The following is a 12,030-nucleotide window of genomic DNA, read 5'->3' on the forward strand; positions in this document are numbered from 1 at the left end:
AGGAACTAACTTGTGTTTATGAAATTAAAAAGATTTAACACACACAGTTTGACACTAGACTGATTTATTTGATCTCTATCCAGCATACTAACACCTCTAACTGGCCTGGAGTTTATTACCACCAGCAGAAAACAGATCCCAAAGAACATGGTGTCTAGGTGTGATTAACAGCAAAATCCAACTCCTGAAGTCACTTGTGAACTTGATGGTGTCTTACGAGGTTGGATGACTGAGTGAATTCCTTCTCGCACATGATGCAGGTGGAGGGCCTCTCCTCAGTGTGAACTCACTGGCTTGAAATGAGGTGGGATGTTCCCAGGAATTTTATGACACTTTCTGTGGTCCATGCATTTATTCGTTTCCTCACTGTGAACTTGCTGGTGTGTCAGCAGACTGGATGACTGAGTGAACCCCCTCCCACACTCCGTGCAGATGAATGGCCTCTCCCCAGTGTGAATCCACCGGTGTTTAGAGAGCTGAGATGATTGCTTGAACCCAGTCCCGCAGTAAGAGCATCTGAATGGTCTCTCGTCAGTGTGAACACGTTGATGGAGCATCAGTTCCCCAGAACTTTTATAGCATTTCCCACAATCTGTGCATTTAAAAGGTCTCTCTTCAGTGTGAACTAACCGGTGTCTTAGCAAGGTTGATGACTGCGTGAACCGCTTACCACATTTAATGCAAATGAATGGTCTCTCCCCAGTGTGAATCCGCTGGTGTTCAGTGAGGCCTGATGATTTCCTGAATCCAGTCCCACAGTGAGAGCACCTGAATGGTCTCTCATCGGTGTGAACACGTTTATGGTGCATCATTTCCCCAGAACTTTTATAGCTCTTCCCACAGTCCGGACATTTAAAAGGTCTCTCATCAGTGTGAACACGTTGATGGGACATCAGTTCCCCAGAACTTTTATAGCACTTCCTGCAGTCCAGGCACTTAAAAGGTTTCTCCTCAGTATGGACACGTTGGTGACGCATTAGCTCCCCCGAACTTTTATAGCGCTTTACACAATCGGAGCATTTAAAAGGTCTCCTGTCAGAGTGAACACGTTGATGGGACATCAGATCGCTAAAACCTTTACAGCACTTCCCACAGTTTGAGCATTTAAAAGGTCTCTCATCAGTGTGAACTCGCTGGTGTCTCAGCAGGTGGGATGACTGAGTGAATCCTTTCCCACACACACAGCACGTGAATGGTCTCTCTCCGGTGTGACTGCGTCGATGAGTTTCCAGGTCAGATGGGTGATTGAATCCCTTCTCACAGTCCCCACATTTCCACGGTTTCTCCCTGATGTGACTGCATTTATGTTGTAATAAGTTGGATGATTGGCTGAAGCCTTGTCCACACACAGAACATGTGTACAGTTTCTCCCCACTGTGAACTTAAATTAAATGCAGTTTAATCCAGGACAGTCAGCCACGGTTTCGTGAGAGATAAGTCCTACCTCACAAATCTGATTGAATTCTTTGAGAAGGTAACTAGGTGTGTAGATGAACATAGAGCAGTTGATGTTGTATGCATGGATTTTAGTAAGGTGTTTGAAAAGGTTCCCCATGGTAGGCTCATGAAGCAGATAAGGAGGTGTGGGATAGAAGGAAATTTGGCCGATTGGATAAGTAACTGGCTATCTCATAGAAGATACAGAGTGGTGGTGGAGGGAAAATTTTCAGACTGGAGGCCAGTTACCAGCGGTGTACCACAGGAATCAGTGCTGGGTCATCTGCTTTTTGTGATTTTTATCAATGACTTGGAAGAGGGGGCTGAATGGTGAGTTAGTAAATTTGCTGATGACACCAAGATTGGTGGAGTAGTGGATGAGGTGGAGGGCTCTTGCAGGCTGCAAAGAGACACTTAATAGGATCCAGAGCTGGGCTGAAAGGTGGCAGATGGAGTTTAACCCGGATAAGTGCGAGGTGATTCATTTTGGTAGGATGAACTTGAATGCGGATTACGGGGTCAATGGCAGGGTTCTCAGGAATGTGGAGGAACAGAGAGATCTTGGGGTTTGTATCCACAGATCTCTGAAGGTTGCCACTCAAGTGGATAGAGCCGTGAAGAAGACTTACAGTGTGTCAGCATTTATTAACAGAGGGTTTGAGTTTAAGAGCCGTGGGGTTATGCTGCAACTATACCGGACCTTGGTGAGACCAGATTTGGAATATTGTGTTCAGTTCTGGTCACCTCACTATAAAAGAATGTGGAAACAGAGAGAGTGCAGAGGAGATTTTTCAGGAGGCTGCCTGGTTTGGAGGGTAGGTCTTATGAGGAAAGGTTGAGGAAGCTGGGGCTTTTCTCTTTAGAACGGAGAATGATGAGAGATGACTTAATAGAGGTTTATAAGATGATGAGGGGGATAGATAGAGTGCAGAGACTATTTCCTCGAGTGGATGTAGCTGTTACTAGGGGGCATAACTATAAGGTTCATGGTGGGAGATATAGGAGGGATGTCCAAGGTAGATTCTTCACTGAGAGGGTAGTTGGGATGTGGAACACACTGCCTGCTGTGATAGTGGAGTTGGACACTTTAGGAACTTTCAAGTGGTTATTGGATAGGCACATGGAGCACACCAGAATTAAAGGAAGTGGGATAGCTTGATCTTGGGTTTGGACATAGCTCAGCACAACATCAAGGGCCGAAGGGTCTGTACTGTGCTGTAATGTTCTATGCTTTCTGTGTTGAACAGTGCTTTTTCCTTCCATATTCAAAATTCTATGCTATTCAGGTTAGCATGAAGTGGGAGAGGACGTCAGATCCTAATGTGATCTTTGGTTTGAGTTTCTTGACCACAATCCTCCCCTTCTAATTTTAAATTTTGAGCAATATCTATAAGAGAATGGTAGGGCTGGCACGGTGGCACAGTGGTTAGCACTGCTGCCTCTCAGCGTCAGGATTCAGGATCAATTCCAGCCTCAGGTCACTATCTGTGTGGAGTTTGCATACTCTCCCTGTGTCTGCATGGGTTTCCTGTAGTTGCTCAGTTTTCCTCCCACAGTCTGAAGATGTGCAGGTTAGGTGGATTGACCATGGTAAATTGACCCCAGTGACAGCGGATTAGCAGGATAAATATGTGGGATTACGGGAATAGAGCCTGGGTGGGATTGTGATTGGTGCAGTCTCAATGGGCCGAATGGCCTCCTTCTGCACTGTAGGATTCTATGATTTTTGGAAGAAAGTTTACACAGCGAATGGTTATGACCTGGAGCTTGACGCTTATGCTCAAAGGCAATAATATCAAGTGATGATGTATGATTTTTTATGTAATACTTGTTTCAAGTGTATTGTCTGCAAATCTTCTTCTAAGCTCCTGTGAAAGTTTTACAAAAGTCAACAGCATTAGTCAAGGATAGAAATGAAGAGACAAACATTTCTCTTGTTTTAGTTTGCTGTGTATAAGTTTCCCGAATCCGTCATTGTCAGTCTAGAATAGAAAATCATCACATTTTCTCCTCCTGTTATTGGGTTCAGGATGGTTGCTCACAGGAAAATGGGGATGAGGAGCATATCAGCTATGATTGAATGGTGGAATGGACTCGATGGGCCAAATGCCCTAATTCTGCTCCTATATCTTATGAACTCAGGCTCCCTACAGCACAGCGGCATTTGCCATTGTCAGCAGCCCCTCAATTTGAGGATGACTTTGACTCAGGATTGTGAGTTTCTGCCGAGCCACAGATCTCTGGACACATGGCACAAGAAGTCCCATGAAGTAGTGCGATCTGGAAAACAGGAGTTATTTTCCTTTCTTTCCTTCCCTGCCACCACTCTGCCTCATCAATAAGACATTGGGACTTGGAGGGTTGATACAGTTTGATGGACAAGTTGTCTCCATTCTGAACAATGGGGAACAAGCTCCTCCCACTCATTGACATCATTGCCCTCTACAAAGATGGCGGCCCTGCCGCCCTGTGGTGTTGCCCTGTGACTGCACAGTGCCCCCTACAAACATGGCAGCCGTGCCTCCCAGTGACCGCCCTCAATAAAGAGGACGGCCGTTAACACAAGCCGATCACGAGGAGCTGTGCTCGCTCTCGATGTCAATGGGAACAGATTAGGTTTGTTTTGGGGTTTGACAGTGACACAATTTACTTAAGAAGCCTTTCCAGCCTCCGGCCCGATCCCTCGCTCCCTCAATTCCGCCATCATCCACCTTACCAATTCTACAACCGAAAACAAATCCGCTCTCCATCGCCATTACTGTCAGTACGCATGCTTCAGTTATAGCCTGGCCCCGCCCCTCATTCACTCCGATTGGTTGGAGGACCAGCCGCTGCTCGGTCCTCCAGCTCCGCCCCCTCATTGACTCCAATTGGTTGGAGGACCAGACACACCCGCTCGAACCGCCAGCCTCGCCCCTCGTTCACTCCGATTGGTTGGAGGATCAGCCGGTCCCGCATGGTCCTCCAGCCCCGCCCCCTCTTCCTATTGGCCCGAACCAGCCGCCAATCAGTCCCCAGGCATTGTGATGTGGAGCATGCGCAGTGTCATTGCTGGCCTTGGCGCTTGTTTGTCCCGGAGAAGCGGAGTCAGCGTCAGGCGGTGGCTGGGAGGGTCTGGAAACACTTTGTGGATCCGCTTCAGAAGCATTGTCAGCTCCCTGGTTTGCAGCTGCGGGGCTTCTTCCGGGAACAGGCCCAGGTTAATGCCCCATCCTGGCTCAGCCACTGGAGGATGGTTCACATCAGAGGATGGGGGAGGAGGACAATAAATAAGAGGTTACACTTTGGCCTCAAATCAATGAGGACTCTGATCTCTGGGAAGGAAGGAAACCCTGGGAGGTGGGTGGAAGGATTCACAAACACCCGCTGGAGGCCCCAACACCCCCAATAAGACCCATTGGTTTTATTGTCAGTCTGCAGACAGGAGCTGGAGAATTGAACCCAGACAGAGGAGAAGGAGGGAGAAAACTGGGAGTGGAGGAAAGAGATAAGAACATAAGAAATAGGAGCAGGAGTAGGCCATCTAGCCCTTCGAGCCTGCCCCGCCATTCAATAAGATCATGGCTGATGGGTTTGGATTTCAGCCCAGGGAGGGGGGAGTGTGTGTGGGAGAGGGATTTACAGATTTAGGGGAACGACAGAGGAAGAAATGTCCCAAAGAAACAAGAATTGCTTGTTCAGAATTTCTGTCCTGGACTGACAGTGATTAATTTTGTAAACTCCTTTTCCAGGTGAAGTGAGGAAACATCACATCAAAAATCAGACAGTCTCGATTCATTAGGATCTGACTATCCTCAGACTTTAAGCATGGAAGGAGAAATGTTTGTCTCTTTTGCCTGGAGGAGAAGATTTCAAACATCAGTGTGACTGGAAAAGCACTGAGAGACGCACACACACACCCGAGTGAGAGTGTTCCAGTGAACTGACTGTGGAAAGTGCTTATGCAGCCTAAAAAAAACACATCATTCACAGCGAGGAGAAATTGTACATGTGTTCTGTGTGTGACAAGGCTTCAACTGATTGTGCAGCCTGGAGAGACACGTGGACACCAGCATCATGGAGAAACCATGGAAATGCGGAGATTGTGGGAAGGGATTCGATTATCCTTCCCATCTGGAAACTCATCGTCGCAGTCACACAGGAGAGAGACCGTTCATCTGCTGTGTGTGTGGAAAAGGTTTTGTTCAGTCACAACACCTGCAGTCACACCAACACTCCCATTCCAATAAGAGACACTTAAAATGTTCCAACTGTGAGAAGAGCTTTAAGAGCAAAAAGCACCTGAAACAACACCAACACACTCACACCGGAGAGAGGCCGTTCATCTGCTCTGTGTGTGGGAAGGGATTCACTCAGTCAGCCACCCTGATGAGACACCAGCAGACTCACACAGGAAAAAGGCCATTCACCTGCTCAGTGTGTGGGAAGGGATTCATTCAGTCATCCACCCTGCTGAGGCACCAGCGAGTTCACACCGGGGAGAGGCCATTCCCTTGCTCCAAGTGTGGGAAGGAATTCACTCGGTTGGACACTCTCAGTTTGCATCAACATGTTCACACTGAAAATGTTCTTTTTAAACACTACGAATGAGAGAAGAGCAAGTGAGTTGCAGACACATCAATGCATTCATGATGGAGAGAGGATGCTCACCTGTTCTGTCTGTGGGAAGGGATTTATTCAGTCACAACACCTACTGAAACATCAGTGTGTTTGTGTGCAGAGTGGGACTCTGTCAATTGTATGTTTCTGCTTGTTAAACGCCAGCCCCATTATAGGAGTTATTAATATTCTAGATGAATGCCACTAAATCAGTTTTTTATGGAAATACAGTGTGTTGTGTTCCATATTTCTCCAATGTAAGAGGCGATTCATTGGTGTCCTGTTACGAGAGCTTCATTTTGGGGCTTTGTCTCATTTCTAACTTTAGATTGTTTCACTCTCACACCTTTAGTTAGTCTCATGGACAATTCCCATCTCCTCATATTTTCTAGAGTCTCCTGGCGCTGTGATCCAGGGAAGTTATGGGTCACAGTCCTATAATCAATGAAGCCAAAACCACGTCTGCTTGCTGTTTTTGACTCTTGGACTTCACCCCATCCCAAAACATCTCTCTTTCATGTGTGAATGGAACATGATGCCTGCAAACCTGGTTTAAATTGAAATCGTCGCAGCAAATTTAACAGGAACCTGCAGGCTGATGAGTCAGTGTTACACTGTCAGTGTGTTCATGTGCTGCTCTATATGTAACAGGAGCCTGCAGGCTGATGAAACTGTATTACATTAACAACGTGTTCCTCTGCTGCTCTGTATTTAACAGGAGTCTGAGACTGATGAGACTGTGTTACACTGCTGGTATGTTCCTGTCCTTCTCTATATTTAGCAAGAGCCTGCAGGCTCATGAGACAAGTGTTACACTATCAGTGTGCTCCTGTCCTTCTCTGTATTTAACAGGAGCCTGCAGGCTGACGAGACTCTGAAGAGACTGTTACACTGTTAGTGTGCTCCTGTACTGCTTTGTATTTAACAGGAGTCTGAGGCTGATGAGACTGTGTTACACTGTCAGTGTGTTCCTGCACTTCTCTATATTTAACAGGAACCTGCAGGCTCATGAGACAGTGTTACACTGTCAGTCTGTTCCTGTACTGCTCTGTATTTAACAGGACCCTGTGGGCTGATTAGACTCTTATACAGTCAGTGCGCTCCTGTACTGTGGACCCTTTGCTGTTATGAAATGTGGGTGAATAATAATGAGTCTCACATCCTTGCTCACGTTGCTGTGATTTATAGAAAGAGGATGTGTAACGAGCTGGTCTTTGTGTGGAGATGTGAACCAAGGAAATGATATGTGTGTGTGACAGTGACGTGGTCTTGTGCTCACACTCAGAACGATGCACAGATGTCCTTGTTATGATTTGAACAGGGTCAGATCACCACTGTAGTGAACAATTTAAATATTCCAGTGTAGCTGCAGCTTGTTAGAGCTGAGGAGGAGAGAGCTCTGAATCCATTGTATTATCTTTGTTCTCCAGACTGGGTAACTTTTTAAATCGAATGATATTTCATTCAAGAAACAGGCTCAAAGTGAAAAGACTGAATTGCTTTGTAACTTGTATCAAAAAATCATAAAGTTCAGGTACAGATTAAATAATCATGTTAAGCACATGGAAACCTGTGACAATCCAGTAATAATAACAATTAACAAATTCATCAGGTAACAGGAAAGTGGTAGACAAGATATTAAAGAAGGAATACTGAATTAGGTTATGTTAAAATTACAGACCAATATACCATTACAGGCTCGGAAATACATATAAATTTCATTACAAAAGGCAGGCAGTGGCATAGTGCTATTGTCGCTGGACTAGTAATCAAGAGTCCCAGGTAATGCTTTTGGGGACCAGAGTTCGAATCCCACTATGGCAGGTGGTGAAATCTGAATCCAATAAAAATTAAAAGTCTAATGACCGTGAAACTATTGTTGATTGTTGTTTAAAAAAAAATCTGGTTCACTAATGTGTTTAGGGAAGGAAATCTGCTGTCCTTAGCTGATCTGGCTTACGTGTGAATCCAAATCCACAGCAAAATGGTTGACTCTTAAATGCCCTCTGCAATGGCCCAGCAAACCACTCAGTTCAGGGGTAATTAGGATGGGTAATAAATGATGGCCAAGTCAGTGACATCCACATCTCATGAATGAATGAAGAAAAAAAGTACTTTGCTGATTACTGGAACCATGGAAGGAATTACTCTGTTTGTATTACTGCAGTGCTGTTAATAAAGTTAGTAAAAGAGACTCTGTTGTTGGGAGTTTGATTATCTGGTGTCTGAAACCACAAGATTCAATATTTAGAGTCAACAGGATGGACAAGGAAACACACCAGGGCCCAATACCAGGGCCCCTGGATATTCACAGGAGAAAGTCTGTTACTTAGTACCTTGAGTGAATATAGAAAGATCCCAACTGTAAAAAAACCCTCATTATTTATAAATATGTTCTTAATGTTGACACTTCAACAGTCAATTTCCATTACATTAAAGTCAATAGAAGGTGAGAGATGGCTAAAGGTTCCAGATAGAAATGTAACTTGATGTTACCAATGCCTTACATTGGTAGATTCAGGAATGTCACACAAACATTTTAAATCTTTGTACTATTTTCAGACTGTATAGTTAAACCTGCTACCGGCACAGTGGTTAGAACTGCTGCTTCACAGCTCGAGGGACCTGGGTTTGATTCCCGGCCCGGGTCACTGTCTGCGTGGACTTTGCACATTGTCCTAGTGTCTGCCTGGGTTTCCTTCCACAGTCCAAAGATGTGCGGGTTAGGTTGATTGGCCGTGCTATAAAATTGCCCCTTAATGTCCTGAGATGTGTAGGTTAGAGGCATTAGTGGGTAAAATATGTAGGGAAATGGGAGTAGGGCCTGGGTGGGATTGTGGTCGGTGCAGACTCGATGGGCCAAAGGGGCTCTTTCTGCACTGTAGGGTTCTATGAATCTATGAACTTTCCATTAGGAACAGATCCCAGTTTTACACCAATCTCTGATTTGACAGCATGTTTCCAGTATTCACCATTGTTCTAGTCGTAATGGAGCTTCTGTTCCATATCTAGGAGCTCTGAACAATGGAAGAGAATGGCTTTCTTACACATCTCAGGATTAACCCACACATTTAGTCTTCAATATGATTAACAGCAGCAATAAAAGCAAAATCTAATTCTTGCAGTCATTTGTGAACTTGCTGGTGTGTCACAAGGTGGGATGACTGAGTGAATCCCTTCCCACACACAGAGCAGATGAACAGCCTCTCCTCAGTGTGAACTTGCTGGTGCCTCAGCAGATGGGATGACTGAGTGAATCCCTTCCCACAGTCAGAGCAGGTGAATGGCCTCTCCCCAGTGTGAACTTGCTGGTGTTTCAGCAGTTACTGAGAGAATCTTTTCTCACACGTGGAGCAGGTGAATGGTCTCTCTCCAGTATGAACTCGCCGGTGTGTCCAAAGGTGGTGTGGGTTGAGTGAATCCCTTTGCACACACACAGCAGGAGAGTGGCCTTACCCCAGTGTGACTTGGCTGGTGTATTGGCAACTTAGATGATTGAATGAATCTCTTCCCACACTCAGAGCAGATGAACAGTCTCTCCCCAGTGTGAAGTTGTTGGTGTGTATTTGCAGACATATTTTGCTTTTAGAGTTCTTCTCACAGTCAGAACATTTAAAAAGTTGCTGATTGCTGTGTACATGTTAATATTCATTTGCTGGGATGACTGAGTGAATCTGTTCCTCCACACAGGCCTGGTGAATGTGCTCCCCTCAGTGTGAACTGGCTCATGAGCCAGCAGGTCACACGGGTCAGCAAATTTCTTCCCACACGTGGAGTATCTGAATGGCCTCTCCCTGGTATGAACTTGCCGGTGTATCGACAGACCGGATAACTGAGTAAATCCAGCTTCACACGTGGCGAAGGTGAACCTTCTCTCCCCAGTCTGACTGCATTGATCAGTTCAAATAGGAAAATTAATCCCAGTTCAAATAGGAAAATTAATCCCATCCCACAATCACCATATGTCCATGGTTTCTCCATGGTTCAGTTATCCTTGTGTCTCTCCAGGTTGGATGACCATTTGAAGCTTCACACAAACATGAACGATGTGATGTATTTTCAGGCTGTATAACTGGTTAAAGCTCTTTCCACAGTCAGTTCACTGGAACACTCTCACTCTGGTATGTGTCTGTGTGAGGGTGCTTTTCCAGTCACACTGATGTTTGAAATCTTTTCCCACAAACAGAACAGACGAACATTTCTCCTTCCAGATTCAGAGGTCGATGACATTCAGTTCTTGATGAATTGAGTGACTCAGTCAGATTTTGACATCATGTTTGTTCATTGAACCCTACAGTGCAGAAAGAGGCCCTTTGGCCCATCGAGTCTGCACCGACCACAATCCCACCCAGGCCCTACCCCCATATCCCTACATGTTTACCCGCTAATCCCTCTAACCCATGCATCCCAGGACACTATATCTACTCTCTCCACCACTGATGCTTAGTAGCAGCATTGTGTACTATCTACAAGATGCACTGCAGCAATTCACCGAAGATCCTTAGACAGCACCTTCAAGACCCACGACCATTTCCATCTAGAAGGACAAGGGCAGCAGATACGTGGAAACACCACCACCTGAAAGATCCCCTCCCAGTCCTGACTTGGAAACGTAAATGGCATTCCTTCGCAGCCATTGGGTCAAAACCCTGGAATTCCCTCCCTAACAGCATAATGGGTCAACCTACAATAGGTGGATTGGCCATGTTAAATTGCCCTTTACTGTCAGGGGGATTAGCAGGGTTACGGGAATAGGGCCTGGGTGGGATTGTTGTTGGAACAGACTCGATGGGCCGAATGGCTGCCTCCTTTACTGTAGGATTCTGTGAATACATTGCATGTGGACTGCAGTGATTCAAGAAGGCAGCATGGTACCACCTTCTCAAGGGCAACTAAGAATTGGGCAATAAATGTTGCCCAGTCAACGACGTCCATGCGCCACGAATGAATAAAAAAGAACCATACCCAGGACTGAACTATCTTCAATCTGACTGAATTCTGAATTTCTGAACATTGTGTTTGGTGTCCAATGAATCACCTTTGTTTCCATCATTTTATCCCAACTCCTTGATTTCTCCAAGATGAGAGGAGACTAATTTATCTCCTGTTACTGGCACAGAAAGCTGACAAATTCCCTAGATCTTACGGTCTGTGTTCCAGGATCTGGGAAGAGGTGGCTGCACTGATACTCAAAGCACTACCTGCAATTTTCCAAAATTTTTTAGATTCTGCAGTGGTACCAATGGATTGGAAAGTGGAAAATGAAATCCCAATAATAATAAAAGCAGGAGAAAGGAAATGGGAAACAACAGGCTGGTTAGCCTGACATCAGTCATCAGGAAAATATTGGAATCTATCATTACGGAAGTGGTAAAAATGCAATGAGAAAAGTAGAACATGATTGGACAAAGTCAACATTGGTTTATGAAAGAATTTGACAAATCTATAGAATCATATAACATTATAGCACAGAAACTGGCTGTGCCGAACCATTTTTCTGCCTAGTCGGACTGACCTGCACCTGGACCATATCCCTCCACACCCCTCTCATCCATGTACAGAACAGAGAAAGATCCCAACTGTAAGAAATCCTCCAATTATTTGTGAATATCTTTCAAATACTGGCAGGCTCCAACTCCCAGTTTCCATTATACTGAATCAATGGAAGGTGAGAGTGCAGTTATTATGGAACTATTAAAAACACTAGCAAGATCACAGCTAGAGTACGCAGCACTGTTTTAGTTAGGGGGTGGTTAGCTAGAGAGTAGGACCTAGTTCTTAACAGAGATGTCAAGAACTAAGGGGCAGAGAGAGTTAAAGCAATTGGCAGAAGGATTAGAGAAATGTGGAGATGTTTTCACCCAGAGAGTGGTGGGGAATCAAACTCACTCTTTGAAAGGGCGGTGGAGACAGAAATGTTCACATGCAAGAAGTATTCAGATATGGACTTGACATGCTGTGTCCTATGGATTTATTTGGTAGCACAAGCTACTA

The 12,030-nt window shown here is 45.2% G+C and overlaps 2 protein-coding genes across 2 annotated transcripts; one reads left to right on the forward strand and one right to left on the reverse strand.

Annotated features, from left to right (window-relative positions):
- Window positions 1–4,216, reverse strand: LOC145363461 (uncharacterized). Its single transcript, XM_080218665.1, has 2 exons — window positions 4,154–4,216; window positions 1–1,381 (listed from the first exon to the last, which is right to left on the reverse strand). Exons 1-2 carry the CDS (start codon window positions 4,191–4,193, stop codon window positions 276–278), a joined length of 1,146 nt encoding a protein of 381 aa, XP_080074791.1. The 5' UTR covers window positions 4,194–4,216; the 3' UTR covers window positions 1–275.
- Window positions 4,217–4,524: 308 nt separating this feature from the next.
- On the forward strand, window positions 4,525–8,196 carry LOC145335645 (uncharacterized). Its single transcript, XM_080181445.1, has 2 exons — window positions 4,525–4,713; window positions 5,169–8,196. The coding sequence occupies exon 2, from the start codon at window positions 5,494–5,496 to the stop codon at window positions 6,025–6,027; it is 534 nt and encodes a 177-aa protein (XP_080037571.1). The 5' UTR covers window positions 4,525–4,713; window positions 5,169–5,493; the 3' UTR covers window positions 6,028–8,196.
- The last annotated feature ends 3,834 nt before the right edge of the window (window positions 8,197–12,030 follow it).

Source organism: Carcharhinus amblyrhynchos, unplaced genomic scaffold (assembly GCF_965287045.1).
Source record: "Carcharhinus amblyrhynchos unplaced genomic scaffold, sCarAmb.v2.hapA scaffold_39, whole genome shotgun sequence".
NCBI lineage: Eukaryota > Metazoa > Chordata > Chondrichthyes > Carcharhiniformes > Carcharhinidae > Carcharhinus > Carcharhinus amblyrhynchos.

Bases quoted from the DNA above. Each gene is read 5' to 3' on its own strand.
- LOC145363461 (XM_080218665.1), bottom strand. From the start codon at position 4,193: ATGGCGATGGAGAGCGGATTTGTTTTCGGTTGTAGAATTG. The intron at 1,382-4,153 runs GTAAGGTGGATG...ATTTAATTTAAG, and splicing joins TGTTTTCGGTTGTAGAATTG to TTCACAGTGGGGAGAAACTG.
- LOC145335645 (XM_080181445.1), top strand. From the start codon at position 5,494: ATGGAGAAACCATGGAAATGCGGAGATTGTGGGAAGGGATTCGATTAT.